General features: G+C 47.1%; 1 protein-coding gene across 2 annotated transcripts in view; it reads left to right on the top strand.

Moving 5' to 3' along the window:
* adgrl2b.1 (adhesion G protein-coupled receptor L2b, tandem duplicate 1) overlaps positions 1-15631 on the top strand; it is an 82117-nt gene extending 66486 nt beyond the window's left edge. The window contains exons 16-21 of one of the 2 annotated variants that reach the window (XM_076293588.1): positions 3018-3109; positions 4391-4559; positions 5234-5365; positions 5803-5899; positions 7717-7845; positions 12936-15631. In XM_076293588.1, coding sequence (XP_076149703.1) covers positions 3018-3109; positions 4391-4559; positions 5234-5365; positions 5803-5899; positions 7717-7845; positions 12936-13966 — 1650 coding nt within the window. In that variant the 3' untranslated portion in view covers positions 13967-15631. The remainder of the gene's footprint in view (positions 1-3017; positions 3110-4390; positions 4560-5233; positions 5366-5802; positions 5900-7716; positions 7846-12935) is intronic. The other variant, XM_076293587.1, reaches the window with a different exon arrangement.
* The last annotated feature ends 1441 nt before the right edge of the window (positions 15632-17072 follow it).

Consider the following 17072-nt stretch of genomic DNA (forward strand, 5'->3'; position numbering starts at 1 on the left):
GGAGGTCGGGGCAGGCAGAAGAGAAAGAGAGAGAGACGGGAGGGTGGAGAGAAAAAGAGAGAGTCTCAGGCATGAAGGTCATCCTTTCAGCTGGGGTAGGAGAAAGAAGAAGAGGGGGAAGAAGACGAGGAGGAGAAATGGATGAGTGCTGGTGTAATGAGTGGGCGGTATCGACGGGCATTACCGCATCCTGAAGCCATTCACCAGCGGCCTGGCCCACGCCGCCGGCCGTGTCCAATCCCATTAGGCCCACGCCGCCAGCGTGAAGCGCCCGCACTCTCGCCCCACTTCATTCCCTCCACGACGACAAAGTGCAGACGCACACGCACTCACTTAGGTACACTCCCATATGTGTCAGGCCCTACACACTTCTGTGGTGACACCTTTGTAAACTCAGATTACAAACTCACACACACACACACACACACACACACACACACACACAGACCTCAGTCCAAGTCAATATGCATAAGCCCCTGGTCCAAGTCCCTGAGTAAGGTGTTGGTGTGCAGTGTGTGTGTTTTTCACGAGGCACTATTTCTGGAAGGTGAGGCATATGTCTGAGTGAGCAGGGGGTTGGGTGATGGGGGTGGTGCTGATGGTTGGCTTGATTTGGGTGTGTGTGTGTGTGTGTGTGTGTGTGTGTGTGTGTGTGTGTGTGTGTGTGTGTGTGGACGGGGTCCACTTGAGGCCCCACTGGACAGGCGCGGAGCGAGGGCATGGCGAGTTCGCCGGACTCTCTGCTGTGGTGCCTGTCTGCCCGTGCGCCCGCCTGTCTCATCAGATCTGTGTCATCACTCCAGGCTGCGTTAAATGCATTTCCAGCCACTCGACTCATGCAGACGTAAATCGGCCCTGGTGGCTAGGAGACAAAACTCAACAGGGTTGTAATCTGTGATCTAAAAGCTCTTGCTCTCTCTCTCTCTCTCTCTCGCTCCCACTCACTTTGGCGCGCACATTCTCTGTCTCTATTTTTTTCTCCTCCTCCTTCTCCCTCTCTCCCCCATCTCTCAACTCTCTTCAAGCCTTTCTTTTGTTCTCTCCCCAGTCTCCTATCTCTGAACATCTCTTTTTTCCTGTGTCTCTTTCTGTCTTTCTCTGTCTCTTTTTGTCCCCCCCCCCCCCTCTGGGTTCTACATAGTGCCTCTGTTGCCGTAGAGTTGTGCTGAATACACAGTGAACTGTAAAGGGAACTGCAATAAAAAGTTATGCTATGTTTTTCACAGCTGCTTATTTCCTTATAGTGTAATGTAGTGGGCAAGCAGACAGCATAGTAAGGTTTTTATGATTAACCCTCTTTAAGAAGAAAAAAAAAACCCCTGAGCTTAAATGGCCAGAACAATTAGTACTAAGTGAATTGATCCTAATCACTGGGCACTAGGTCCATGATTGATTTTGTGGTATCCAGATTTATTGACCTCGAGCTCACGTCCTGTTTAGTGTTGTAGAAATTTTAAAGAGCTGAGAGGGTTGTTTGACCTACTAGATCAAGCAGCGCTGCTTTTTCTAACTTTAGCCACATCGGTATTATTTCTGATGACCCCAGTGAGTCGCTGGTCTCTCGTCTGGAAGTATCCTCTATTAATATGTATTTGTTGTTTTAGCTATTGTCTTTTGGCTGCACTTTGAATGAGATGGAAGGAAGATTATGGCGAAAGCCTTGTAATAACATTTAATTCAGGATATTGATTTTTTTTTCTATTGTATTTATTTAGGGGCCTTCTTAGGGGTGGGGTGGGGGGTAGATGGTTGAGTGCCAAGTTGAAGTAAATCCCCCCCCACACACACACACCTCCAGGGAAGTGGAACGACCTCCCAGTGCTTCCAGACAGACTTCAGAATTCATGGAAACATTTTTTCGGCGCAGTTTAAATATGTTGCTGTCTTGCTTGGCTCCATACGCCCTCCCTCCCCTGTTCTCACTGCCCTTTTTCCTCAATTCTTTTTTGCCCCCCCCCCCTCTCTCTCTAGTGCACTCATTTTTTATGTTTTCTCCTTTCTCCCTTTTTCTTTTTTGACATACCTCCTTCTTCCACCTCTCTTTCTCTCTCTCCCTACCTCCCCCTGTCATCCTTGCCTTCCATTGCACACTTCTTTTTATTATTCTCATGCTCTCTCTCTCAGTCAGTGTGTATGGGTCTCTGTGTGTGTGTGTATGTGTGTGTGTGTGTGTGTGTGTGTGTGTGTGTGTGTGTGTGTGTGTGTGTGTGTGTGTGTGTGTGTGTGTGTGTGCCCCTACCCCCCTCTCCCCACAATGTTCTGGCAGTCTCCTGCAGCTCTCTCCTCTATCTCGTTTTCATACTTCCGGAGCTGCTTTGTCTCGGTTTGCGTTGGTGGTGCTCCGGCACGGCTGCCGGCTGTGAGCGTGGCTGGGGGTGGCAGGGCCCAGTGAGGGTGAGGCTGGGGGTGGCAGGGCCCAGTGAGGGTGAGGCTGGTGGGCTTTGCTCGGGGAGGGGGCAGAGGGGGGGCGGCTGGTGGCTTGGCTCCTGGTAGTGGGCGTCCGGTGATGGAGCCCCCTGTGGCCATGCTGCGCTGTTCATCAGCCCCCGGTCTGCAGAGGCGCCGGCCGTGCTCCTGATTTCAATAGCAGCTGAGAGCAGGCAAGAGCAGGCGCTGTGTTCTCCCGAGGGGCTTTGTGAAGCGGGGGTTCTGGCATCAGGGAATGAAATGTGGTCGACGGTGGCTGATTCAACAGGGGAGACTGAGAGGGGGGGGAGAGAGCGAATAGTGAAAAAACCCCACAAAGACCTACCTAGTCCAAAACAGTGGGATATCCTATCACTCGGTGCCTGCCCACGATTGTGTAATTGCTTAATAAGTGTTAATTGGTTGCTAATTGTCCGTTAATAAGTCACTAAATGTAGAGCACTCTAATCTAGGGCAGGGCCTCTTTTTCCAAGGGTGCATTTCTGTCCAGCTCACATTAGAAGACATTGGAGTGTCTGTGTCTGGGGGATTGTATAGCACATGAGACACTGTGGTCTACTCCTGTAACCTTGATATTGTTGTTTGGACAGCTCAATCTCATCTTCCTGGTTGTGACCATGTACAAGATGGTGAAGCATTCGACTTCAATGAAACCAGATTCCAGTCGCTTGGAGAGTATAAGGTAAGACATGTCACCCACACTGAGGAATAGCCATGGTGTCTGCTTACACCATTTTATTTACAGTCTAAGAGAAATGTACTGTAGAGCCAGGGACACAAATATGGGTAATTTACCGGCTGTGTTGTTTTATTGAGATTTATGAAGTTAGATGTAGGAATAATATCATATTAATGTGTTTTTTATCGCCTATTGTTTTATAAACCATTTGCTTTTATTGCAGCTTTTAATAGACTATCCCAGCAGGGACCATAAGCCATTTCTGATTTGTTTTGTTTTTTTCTCACACATATTTTAATTTTGCTTACAAAATAAAGCTGCACAAAATAACAGATGTACACCCACACATTTAGATCAACTTGGGTATAATTATCACAATCACGGAATATAAATGTAAATGTGAATGCACCCCCACCCCGTCCACCATGCATGTGTAATTTCGGTAATACCCAAACGGAGATGGTTGTAATTTGGTGTATTATTTGGATGGGCGTTGGGGTGAGATGTCGGGGCAGTGGGTCAGACTGAGGCTAAGCAGAAGGGAAGCAGCCATTAGAGAGCCCAGGCATGTTATTACAGAACCCATTAACCCTTAGTCCAGCGCGCCCAAGTTATTGTCGCACACTAATTGAGTTGTTCCACTACAATTACATGCTAGAAGGACAACTTAATCTTACCAGATGCTTCTGGTCCATCTTGGCACCAACACTGAAACCCCCAGCACATGGTAGTGTTGGGGGGGGGGGGGGGTTTGAAAAATGAAACACTTTTGTGGGACACGTGCCCGTAACTTCGGTCAAACATCCAGGCAGAGAAATAGGAGACCATTGGACGGAGAGGGAGCGAAAAAAACCTCTTTGCCGTCCCGACGCTGTGGATCAGTGCCTGACTGCTGTCAGCCCGGCCGAGCATGGGGGTCACCCGATCTGCTGGAGGTGTTCCTGGAATCTCCAGTGGAAAAAGTGCCGCATTTGCTCTCTCTCTCTCTCTCTCTCTCTCTCTCTCTCTCTCTCTCTCTCTCTCTCTCTCTCTCTCTCTCCCTCTCTCTCTCTCTTAGCCCACCCTGAGCGAACCTCCATAAAACACCCGGACGTAACCACCGCAACAACTCTTGGGACATTGTCGTCCGATTTCCCCATCATCCATCGTGGCTAAAATTCCCATCCATCCTTATTTATTGGGGCTCATTTTTATGTGCTTGAGTGGAGAGGGGGCACTTTGTGCTATGTATTTGTATAGTGACGTTATTACAGCAGCTGTGATTTGTACTCATGTGTGTGACAGGTCCTGGGTGTTGGGGGCATTTGCACTGCTCTGTCTGCTGGGACTGACGTGGTCCTTTGGCCTGTTCTTCCTCAATGAGTCGTCCGTGGTCATGGCGTACCTCTTCACCATCTTCAACACTCTGCAGGGCATGTTCATCTTCATCTTCCACTGCCTCCTTCAAAAGAAAGTAAGCACAATCATGATGGGGAGAGCGGCTATACCGCTAATGATGGTTGAGTTTTGTTGACTTAACTTGTTTTGATTCAGTCTACTGAAGCAATAACTGTAGAGTTCCTGTTTTTTTATTTATTTATTTTTTTATTTAGCATTGTAATTATGTGTCTAATTAAATGAAGTCGCAATTACATGAAGCCTTGCCTTTAGTCTGAATCTTTTGTGATTAGCCATTCTGATAGTGGTAGCGGCTTTTTGCTTCTGGAGGCAATCTGCAATTTATGAGCATGCCGTCATCAAAAAGCCTCTTTAATTGGTGTTTTTTGGTTTCTTCTTTGGTTTTGTGCTGTCTCTCATGCGCTATAGTGATTTCAGGCTGTCTTGCCATCAACAGAGAGGGGTAATTTAAAAGAATGTCACATGAAAGACATTTGCTCCTCAAACAAAAAACAAGAATTCCCCTATCCAGAAACCAAAAGCCACAAACAAACATCTTGGCACTAAAAACAAGGCTATTTTGACACATGCCACAAGAAAATAGTGATTTTTTTGGACATTCTCGTCATGCGTCTCCAGTTTTTCTCACACGCTGTGCTAACGTTTTAATGATGGCTCGGCTGGAGCCCCCAGTCAGACGACTGTCGCTGATTCACGCTGCCCTCGCTGGGCGCTCTGTGATTCCACCAGGTGCGGAAAGAGTACAGCAAGTGTTTCCGCCAGTCCCAATGCTGCGGCGGCCGCCTGCCCTCTGAGAGCACTCACGGCTCGGGGAAGGCGTCCACGTCCCGCTCCACCGCCCGCTACTCCTCTGCCACGCAGGTATGACCGCTGACACTGACTGACACAGCAACTTACTCAACACAACAACTCAACAAACAAGTGCTTCTCACCAGCAGCTGACAAATGAATCCATTTATCCCTCATGATGCAGATCCCTGCAGGCTGGGGTTGGGGTTGGGGTTGTGTGTGTGTGTGTGTGTGGGGGGGGGGGGGTTGTGGTAGTTAGAGGAGTTAGAAATATACATGCAGATTAGCCTTTATGTCTTGGTACTTACCTGTTTCAAAACGTCCCAAATGGTAAATCCGATGCCTAGCCACATAATGCCTAATACGCAATGCAATACCTAATACGCAATACAATATAGAGTATAAACGGGAAGATGAGAAGGGCTCTCACACCTGTGTGTGTGTGTGTGTGTGTGTGTGTGTGTGTGTGTGTGTGTGTGTGTGTGTGTGTGTGATTGTGGTTGGAACAGAGCCGTATCCGGCGGATGTGGAACGACACTGTGAGGAAGCAGTCAGAGTCCTCCTTCATCTCGGGAGACATCAACAGCACCTCAACACTTAACCAAGGTAAGTGCACCCCGTCCCCCCAACACTCTGCCCTGCTTTCTACAAGCCCCAACCCCCACCCCGGCGCTCCATGGCTGTCTCATAAAACACACAGCCGATTCAGTCGATACACCACCACAGGCAACAGCAGACCCTTTCCAACACTTTTGTTTTGTGCCCTTGACTTCTAACGGTGGTTTTCGACACATCTGCTGTGATGAAATCCCTCTGTTCTGCTGTTCTGATAACAGCAAAAAATAGAGGTTATGGAGAGCTTTTCCTACTAGTGCCTGGTTACAGGGGATAAGCAGTGCCTGGATATTGGGTAATTGGGGAGTCTTTTCGTTTTTTTTTTTTTTTTTTTGATGAATATTTCAAATGTTCTTGTAACATCCCTACGGAAGTTCTGTTAAGAGTTCCCAATCCCATAATTGAAGAGAAGATAACTCACCTCACATGATCCAGTCTATACTTGTCTGCAATGAAAGACTCATTCTGCAACATTTGCATTATTTCTTTAGTCTTCCCTCCCAGTCCCACTTGTCTGCTTTGGGGGGAAAAACGTTTTGATCTATTATTTAGCAGGAGTCAGAGTGTGGCTGATGAGATGATGATATTAAACTCAGCACGACCCTGGCAGGCGGGAGAGCATGCTCTGCGCCGCGCTTTCGCAGCCAAAGTTACTTTGGAAAAACTTGGCCATCCAGAGCACAGTGGTGGCCGCAGCCATGTGTGTTGTGTCTCAGTTACTTGTTTTTTCCTTCTTGAAGTTAGTAGTAATTTGGGAAGATGCCTCACTAAAGTTTTCAGCCCCCTTCTTCCTTTAAATATGCTCTTAGCACCCACTATCCAAACTTCCACTGCACACAGTGCCCGTAGACAGAGTGCATCTTGATATAGGCGTTTGCTTTGAGGCAGAGAATCTCTAAGATGGTATTGAGATTACTTTTGTGGACGAGAGCAGGGGAAGTGAATTTGGGGGCTCACACTTGTTTTGTTTTGTGGAACACAGTTCTGTGCCTGTGGGAAATTGAAGGTCAGACTACTTTTTGAGTATGAGTCCGAATGGCTGTTTCTCTTCGCACTCGTTGGAATGTAATCAAAACTACACTGATGGTATACTTTTCATGACTTTATCTTAAAGAAATGTATTCAGGACCCTGCTGGGACCGTACTCCCTGCAATTTAGCAATGTGCCTTTTTTTTTCAATGGAAGGAAATAGTCTGTGTTCCAAACTGCGCTGTTTCTCGTGGTTGACCTCAAGGATGTTTTTAATCAATTCAAAAATAATCAGATTAAACATAATAGCTTCTAAGTATATAAATAAATATGGGACAGATATGCTTGACAATTAAAAATTCTTCTAAAGTGGATATCTACAATAGCCAACCCACAGCAGTGGGCGAGTTTCCTTACATCTGTGCTTAGAAATGTTTGATGAGTTGTTTGTCGAATTACATATTCTTCCCAAGTTTTGTGATGTACACAAACAGAAAATGAAGCTTACCACAATAATTACCCCCAAATATGTATTGGTTATGTTTTTCCTGTCGTAATTACAATCATCAAAGTTGGGATGAGAAAACCCATCTTTTTTGTTTGTGAAAGATCAAATGTAATCCTACTTTATAATTAAAACGGTCGTGGCAAAAAAAAGCTTGACTTAATCCCATTTGAAGAGATGAGTAGGATGGCGAGGTAGTCTTTTTTTCCTCTCATTATGTCTGCGGCTTATGTGAAATGTGCCTTTTCTTCTACTGCTGCTGCCTGTCCCTCTCTCTCGTCCTCTCCTCTCTCTCTCTCTCTCTCTCTCTGTCCTCTGCTCCTCTCGTCACAGGGATGACTGGCAACTATCTTCTAACTAACCCCCTCCTCCGACCTCACGACACTAACAACCCCTATAACAACCTCCTCGCTGAAACCATCGTGTGCAACACACCCTCGCCCCCAGCCTTTCATTCTCCAGGTGCACTATGCCCTCCTCTTTTATGCTCTATTGTGTTACTGTGTGTGTGTGTGTGTGTGTGTGTGTGTGTGTGTGTGTGTGTGTGTGTGTATGTGTGTGTGAAGTGGGTGGGTTAGTGGGAAACATGCATGTCTTGAAATAACTGCAAACAGTTGGGGTTGAGGTTGTGGGGTTGGGGAGTTGATGTTTTAATTGTTGTTTCTCAGCATTAGAAGTTTTAAGCCATTTTTGATTTAATTTTATTCCCTCTCACTCACGCTTCATTCCAAAAAGATTTGTCTGGATTTTCAGTCCAGCGCCAAATTAATTTGCTCCTGCTAAGATTCGTCCAGCCAATTACTTGGCTTCCTCCCCACTGACATCTCACCCCAAGGCACACAGGAAGTTTGGAGACGGAGGATACAGAGTTTAGCTGAACAAAAAGTGTTTTTTTGTTTTTTTAGTGGATGTTGCGAGGTACTTACACAAATTGAAGCACTTACGGAGTAATCAGCATCAATAATAAAACAACCCGCCTTTTTAAAGTGCCGTGCACCTCATTGTCTCCCATTCCCTTTTTGTGCGTGCACTGTGATATTCACCCGCCCTGCCTAGTCCGTAATGAGAATTGCTACAACAATAACCAGGCAGGCGTGGCTGGCTATTTATTTCACTTGCCGCTTGTCGACGAACACCAAGAAACAGATGCAACGGCACACAATTGGAATGCTGTTTGTGTCGTCTCTGCTCCACTTTCTCCCCCCCCCTCCCCCTCCCCATCCCTATCTCGTTCTCCTCCTCGTCAAAGCAAACAGAAGGAAACAGTTTTTGCATTCAACCATCTCTCCATGCTCTCTTCCTCTGAGATGTTATATCACAGGCAGAAGCCGTGTGGGCTGCATTGCACCCTCTACCAGAGCGGTACAGAGAGAGAGAGAGAGAGAGAGAGAGAGAGAGAGAGGGGGGGGGGGGGGGGGGGGGAAACAGAATAAAAGGGAAGGGAAATTCAGAGGAGTCATAGAGCAGGTATCGTTTGTGCCGGGAGCTGACAGATGACAATACGGCTGCGGTGTTCTTCTGACGCCGCCGTCTCCGCATGCATTTTTAAATGGCATCTCGTTCCTGAACGCGGGGTCTTTGCATTTAGATGGCAAACAGACCTTTGAAGAGGAACGGAGCAAATAGTTTGCTGCATCTGCATACATTTCCGTTTCCTCACGTCCCGTCGATTGACAGTGAACTAATCAGCACTCTGAAGGAACCTCAGGAATATGTGTTTGTGAAAATGCCACACAAGGATATAGGGAATCAGAGTTTATGTATCCACGGTGCAGTTTTCCTACCAGTCAGGTGTATACCGCTGCACACTACCCACCTCAATAAGCGAGACTTAAAAAATTACACTCACCTGAAATATGTCTTAAAACATGTTTTGTGTATCAAAAAATCAGGCATTTAATGTCACAGTGTGTGTAGTAGAGCAATTATGACAAAAATAATTTGTGTGTACAGGATACACACACACACACACAGAGACAAACACAAAAGAAAACATTCACACACAAGCACAAAAGAAAATATTCACACTCACAGAGAGAGAGAGAGACAAACAGAAACACTAAGCCACCTCCAGCTGTCAGTCACATTCATCATCCCAACACTAGAGAGGGAAAGCTCAGTGGTACCTTTGCTCGTTCAAACACACGGCGGAGGAAATAACTAACGGCGTAAAGCCGAGGCATCATTACTGACACACAGAGAGCAGGGAGCCCTGTTGCCAAGAATTAACAGGAGTGTTCAGCAGGAGGGGAGCCGATAGCATCCTCTTGACATAATTACAGAAGAGATTACAGAAGGAGATGTGCAGCCACGGCGCATTCTCCCTTACAACACTATCAGTGACATAAACGAAATTAATAGTAATCCTCAAAAGCTCAGTGAGGGGTGCACGGCAGGCAATCTTGGAGGGCTTAAGTTGCCTCTGAACACAAAGGGAATCCACTTATGGAGCAGGATGAGACTAGCGCCATTTTTCTTTTTTTTTTTTTTCTAGATTTTGCAACTGTGCCCCCAACAAATGTGATGGCCCTGAGACTTTTTTGTTGTTGTTGTTGTTATTCCTTAAAGCCAAATGATGTCAGGAGTTTGCGATTGAACTACAAGGCCCATTGGGAGAGTGAGAGAGAAGCGAGTGGAGGAGAGTTTAACTTCACAAGGCAACTGTGGAGAATGAGAGCATGTGAAACGGAAGGCCGCAGTTTTTCACCAAGAACTCCTGAGAAGGAGGCAAACGAGACAGAAAAATAGAGAGTGGTGGAGGCAAGAATGAAAGAGAGCGAGAAAGAGATGGGGGGGGGTAGTTGAGAGGAGAGATGTGAATAGCCGTGTCTATTCAGCCTTACCCAAGGCTGTGTATTTCACTAGGGATGCACATGCATCAACACTTTTGCTCAAATCAAGTAAAAGAACAGATCCAGGTGAGGGGTGAGTGTAGCACATAGACTAGAGCAAGAACAGTGTGTCCATCTTAAGCACATTCTCACAATCGATGGCCTCCAAGTAGCCAGCCGTGATCCAGGCTCTTTAACATCTGCCGTGCAGCAGCAGTCCAGAGGCTCTCGCGCCTATTGTAGCCCCTGCCGCCTCAAGAACAAAACCTGTCTGGATAGTAATAAAACAAGCGCGGTTGTTTGATGCTCAAGCAAATGCAAATAATCTCTGCAATGGCACAATTTCATGGTGTCTCTCCCACCCCCGCCCCACTCAACCCCTTCTCTTTCTTTCCTGTCCCTCCCTCCCCACCCTCCCTTGCTTTTTTTTTCTCCTTACGAAAAGAAAGCCTTTGATGTCTGTTTTTTACTTTCTATTCTCTGTCTACAAAAGAGACTTTTCCTTATCTCACTGACGGCATGTTACAGGAGAGCAGCATTTTTTTCCCTCTCTCTCTCCCTCCTTCCCTCCCTCCTTCTTTCTCTCCATTTTAGTCCCTCGCCTTTTGACCATAAAAATAGCAAATCACCCTTTGTCGTGAACGAACTGGACCACTCATAGGTCACAACTCCCCTCGCCATTTCATCGCTCCTTTTCCCTCGATTTTCATCTGCCCTTATTTCTCTCTCTCTCTGTGTCCCTCTCTCTCTCTGTTGAGCTTCCTTTATTCTTCATTAATGGTGTCAATCCCCGTACACAAAGGCCTATTTGAGGAGCACTAATAAGTGGCCCTAGCTGGAAAATGTACCATAATGCTTGGATTAGTGTGCTCTGCGCTTCATTCCGAGCCCCTTATTAGCCTATCCGTGAGACATCTAGGATGGGGGGGGTACACATCAATTTTGTGGAGGCTTGAAACATTACAGTCACAAGCTTATCAGAGTATTCAGACCAATTATTTCAAATATGCCTGTGTGCAGACCCCATAGACACCTATGTGAAATGGGCTTGGGGGGAATTTGAAGTCAAATAAAAGAGATGGTGCAAGGCAAAACAGTGGAGCACGTGCCACGCTCATCAGACCAGATGAGAAGAGCTAGCTGGAGACACATGACTGGAGAGAGAGCTGTGATTGCTTGCTGCTGGTCCCCTTACACTTGCCACATCCTGAATTCAGCCATCCTGCCAATTTGCTCCATCATTTCTCAGAGGGAGGGGGGGGGGGGCTGACTGTTAAAGTCTGAATGATCTCCAATGAGCTTCATCACTCTACCAATCAGGGACAGACATGTCGTGGAGGACAGGTTTAGAAACTCAGACTGCTTGGCAACTGAGTCATATAATCTTATAGAATGCATACGCTACAGCGTAGAGCATGTCGCCAAGGCTGCTATGAATCACTTGGTATTTGGGGCGTAAATATTGAATGGAACAGTTTCAGAAGAGTTTTGACATTGCTATTGTCCTGGTGTCAGTGCTTTTCTGCTTCTGTGGCTTTATGCTATTTTCATTTTATTTATTTCTTTGTTAAGATGGGTCAGTGCATATTCACTGGTGGAGGGGCCACTAAATGGCACCAAATCCAGTCTGTGACACCACAGTGGAGTATTGGGGAGTCTGGGAAGCCACACGGGCCAAATATGAATGGATGGTCTGAATTCAGGCAGGACCGTTTTTGTTTGTCTCTTTTTTTCTTGTTTTTTATTATTTATTATTATTTATTTGTCTTAATTATTATTATTTAATTGATTTTGTCTGTCTCCTTAAATTGGTGATCTGATCACTCCTTTGTCATGCTGCAATAAAAAAAACGACAGTTACTGTTTCACTTTTCTTTTGCGCCTCGGCAGTCCTCAGGCCCGATGGCCTGAGCAGACACACTTGATGTGAATGGTGGCAAAGTGAGTTGGGCTGCACCCTGCCTGCCTGCCTATCTGCCTGCCTGCCTGCCTGCCTGCCTGCCTGCCTGTGTGTGTGTGTGTGTGTGTGTGTGTATATGTGTGTGTGTGTGTGTGTGTGTGTGTGTGTGTGTGTGTGTACCGCTGTGAGCTGTTGTCTGCCATGTGGCTGCTCGTCCAACACATTCCCCATTCACACCTATGATTTCCATGTGGACATAGAGACATTTTTTCTTTTCATATTTTGAGTTGGTTGGTTGGTTGGTGGTTTCATTTTTAAATGTGTGAGTGTGTGTGTCTGTGTGTGTGTGTGTGTGTGGGCGCGCCTAGTGATTTGAGGTACAAACGCTTGCTCCTACATTTGGCCACATGCTGTGTGCACGTATTAGTGTGCTTGTGTGTGTTTGTGCGTGTGTGTGTGTGTGTGTGTGTGTGTGTGTACATGTGTGTTTGTGTTAATCATTGCTTGTTTTTAATATTGTGAAGGACAATCCAAAACCTTAACTTAAAATGCGGGTTGGTTCCAGTGGACACAAATGGCTACATTAGCATTCGGTGCGACAAAAACAAACATCACATTTAGTCACCATGCAATTTGTTTGCTTCCCCTTACCAGTGATTCTCACATTCACCACGCCAAGATGCTGGCTAATGTGCTGGTTAATGTCCTGAACAGTATTAAAGAGGTTGGGTGGGTGTGCTGGTTGTTTTCTCTCTGATGTGTTGCCATGGCAGAATGTGTCCAAACTGACTCCTCTCCTCTCCGTCCCTCCCACACCACAGGTCAGCAGTCCCTGACCAACAGCAGGGACGTGAGCGCCATGGACACGCTGCCCCTCAACGGTAACTTCAACAACAGCTACTCGCTGCGCGACGAGGAGTACGAGGACCCGGCGGCCGTGGTGCGCTGCACCGCCGACTGCACGCTGGGCCTGGACGACGCCGCCTTCGAGAAGATGATCATCTCCGAGCTGGTGCACAACAACCTGCGTCCACGCGGAGCGTCCAGGCCCTGCCACGGCGAGCCCGACCCCCGCGCCGACAAGGACCGCGAGCGCGGCCGGCTAGCCGGAGGGGGAGCGCCGCCCCAGACGTGGCTGAGCGTCGAGGCCGGGGTGCGGACGAGCAGCCGGTGCGGAGCGGGCAGCGGCAGCGAGGACGACGCCATCGTGGTCGACGACGGCGATGCGGACGGGGTGGACGCCTCCTCCCCGCTGACGGCGACGGCATATCCAGCGGCCGGTGGGCCTCCTCCTTCGCACCACCCTCCGCTGGAGCTGCTGCTGCACCCGCACCACCGGCAGGCCCTCGAGGCCCCGCTGCTGCCCCAGCGGACTCACTCGCTGCTCTACAGTGCCCAGCGTGCACAACGGCGGGCCCCGCGCCGCCAGCCCGGCGACGACGGCGACGACGACGAGGACGAGCGGTCAGACGACGTGGACGGCATCACGGCGGAGACGTCGCTGGCGGCCCAGGACAAGGGCTCGCCCTCGCCCAACAACAGAGACTCCCTGTACACCAGCATGCCCAACCTGCGGGACTCGCCCTCGCCGTACGCGGCCGACGAGGACGAGGACGACGAGCTCTCGCCCTCCTCGTCCACGCGCAGCGAGGCCGAGGAGCTCTGCCACAAGAGCATGCCCGACCTGGGCGACGGACCGCCCTCGCTCTCCTACTACCACATCAGCCGGCGGGGCACCAGCGAGGGCTGCATCGGGCCCGGGGACCCCGAGGACTGCCCGCCGCCGCCACCACTGCCCATAGACGGCGAGCCCCCCAAGGACGGACAAATGCAGCTGATCACCAGCCTCTGAGCTCACGGGGGGTAGCGGTCCAAGAGACGCTTTGCCACTTTTTTCCCCACCCACCCCTCCCTATCTCATTTCATTTGCTCTCTCTCTCTCTCTCTCTCTCTCTCTCTCGTGCTCTTTCCTACTCCCTCGATCCTTTGATCTGATTCGCAGGCCACCAGGCAGGAAAAGTGAGCCACATGAAGGAGGAGGCAAAGTGAAATGACATTTTTACTGCTAACTCAACAAACACAAACAAACACACGCACACACACATACAAACACTCGGTTTTTTGTTTGTTTTTTACGAAAAGAAGGAAGAAAAACATACCATCTGTGTATTTTTAACTGTTCTGTTGGACTCCTGGGGTGATAAAATGCACAGAATGGCGCGTGTGTATGTGTGTGAGAGAATGAGGTGTCCATGATAAGCCTGGCGCCATCCTCACCCAATGCTTTTTTGTATGATATAATGAAACCATGCCAACGTCTTGGAGCTCCGATATTGTCCTGAGTCTTTTCCAAGCGGGAGAACCCTACTGACTCCGGAGTCTTCAGATACCCCCGACTCTAGAGCAAGGGCCACCCCTCAAAAAAACTGAAGACTGAAAAGAAGAGATTATAAAGAACCACTACTTCAGACTCAGGCCTTATATTTTCTCTATTGCACATTCAACTGTACAAAGAACAGCTAAAGAAGATATATTTTGCTGTACCACAAGTGTAAAAAAAAAAGATGAAAAGAAAACCAAGCAAAACAATTATGGCAACCATTAAGTGCGAGATGTCAGTGAAAGAGATTATTGTGAAGAGGTTGCACATCATGTTAAAAAACGTGTTTATTCTTCATACACTTCATTCATTGTAGTACCTTTAAAACATGGAGAAAAAAAGGAGACTCATAAGTCCATACACACATGAGCAGTGTTTTAGCTTCCATGGAACATGGGTTTTGACGGTTTTTTAAAAGAAATGTGTTTTTGCCAATGTTTCATGTACCATTTCAAACAAAAGATAGCAACGCCTTGCACAAATTTGGAGTGAATTGGGTTATTATGTAATTTATTTACTGTAAAATACTTGACAGTAATAGTCAAGATTCAAATATCTCGTGTTGATACGATCAAAAACGTTAAATAATTTATTAAGAGTGATGGATTGAGGAAAATGAAAGGAAATGTGCTGGAAAGAAAGTGTGATTTGCATCAGCACTGTTGATACTCATTTCAATCATTTTGTAAAACCCCATTGTCAGAAGCTGATGTAAAATCCAACTCTTGTTTGATGTCAAATAAATGTGAGAATTTTTTTCTGGTTTGCAAATTCTGAATTCGAAACAGTGTTTTTTTTATGTGCGTGGGTGTGTCTGTGGAGGGGTTGTATTTTGTTTTGGCTATCCTGCACTTGACTGGAACCAAATATTCAGTACATCCACTTTAATGCTTTGTAAAACCTCAATTTGTTGCCAATATCAAATCATTTGACATTGCCTTCCATCATCTACAGAGCAGGACAGTCAAAGCAACCGCTGTGCAGCTTTGAGAAAATAATTCTACTTGGCACAACTTTGAAAAGCCCTATAATAGTCTATTGAGACATGTTTCACCTTGGTTGGATCCACACTGGCCACTCTGCCGTTAAATGGAGACACCAGATGGTGCATGTGGGCTAAATGGTGTTTGTTGAGTTTATTTGCCCTAACAGTATCTGAGGTACTGAAAATAGACAGCAGAGACGAGAGAGCCCTGGGATTTGTTGTTTGGAAAAAAAATAAAATATACTTGTAACTCCCAAGGAAAATGTGAAGTCTGGTACAAATCATTAGGGGGGTATTAATTCCTGGGTGGTTGATGTAATCTCATCAAAAGCTGAATCAATAATTACATGCGTGTTATCTTTATGAACAGAACTGGAACTCATGAAGGCATTGCAAAAAGAATAGTTTCTCCACCCCAAAAAAGGCTTATTAAAGGTCCTTCCTACAAACAAACAAACAGTCATTACAGACGTGACACTGATGCAACCATCTATCTAGTTCAGCGCAATGCCCAGCATGAGTAATTCAAAGCTCATTTGCAAGTTCGCCCCATGCCCACGCACTCTGTGGGGCAGGCCAACACAAACAAGCCCTGCGGCCCTGTGTCTGCGCCACAGCACAAGACACGCCACTACACCTGGTCCATTCAACCCTCCCAACCCCACCTGCAGCCACGGCGTGTTGAAACACAAATGCCAGCAAGTCAGTTATGGAGTGCTGTTTCAGTCTGCACTTCGCTAGCCAAACATTCAAAGTTGTCGGCTGCCAACGCGAGACAATACAGCGACTAATGAAACTCTTATCGTCTCGTCATAAAGCTTTGTGTGGCATTATGCATATATATTGGCTCATTGTGGTTGGGAAAAACAACCTGTTCTGTTCCTTTTCTATGTAATTATCACCTGCAGGCCCGGCTCACATTGAATTAACTGTGGGATATGAACTGCTGACATAGTCGTCGCTTTTGCATCACGACAATGTTGTGTGTTTTATGTGCTTACTGATTACAGCCATTTTCTCAGCAGGGGAGCTGGAATCACAGTTTGCAGTCTCGTTTACTAGGCTTGTGGCCACATCAAAGTAACGGTTGTGTATGTAATGTGCTGTAGCTACAGAGTTGGATGGAAGTGGAGGAGAGGGAGAGTGCGGAGGAAGAGAGCTGTCACTTTGACTCCCAGAATAATCAGATAGGGTCCCGTCTAGGGGGTCATGCATCAGCAAATGTGTTCTCAATTTGAGGCTGAGGGAGTTGTTTTAATACCGAGCAAGGTTGTTCTCGAAAGCGTTCCTGTCAGTTAAACTCAAATGTGTCCTGAGACTCCTGTGTTATACTCCACACACCCCAATGCACGTCACCGAAATAAATAAAACAAATAGCACTCATTTGGCGAGTTTTAAGTGCCGTCGAGAGATGACATGATCGAGGGTATGACAAATTAATGCCTCACACACTGGGTTTCAATGCCTCCACAAGCCCCACAGGACCTTATCAGATTGCGATCACTCGTTTTCTTTTGATGTTGATGTTGATGTCCCCATAGTTATTTCGCATTGTTTCATGTCCATCTTCAAATACCATCAAAGAAGATATTG

The sequence above is a fragment of the Alosa pseudoharengus genome, unplaced genomic scaffold (assembly GCF_046254945.1).
Source record: "Alosa pseudoharengus isolate Yale_2024_CS ecotype anadromous, Long Island Sound unplaced genomic scaffold, YU_APseudo_1.1 YU_APseudo_1.1_scf_2, whole genome shotgun sequence".
Classification (NCBI taxonomy): domain Eukaryota; kingdom Metazoa; phylum Chordata; class Actinopteri; order Clupeiformes; family Clupeidae; genus Alosa; species Alosa pseudoharengus.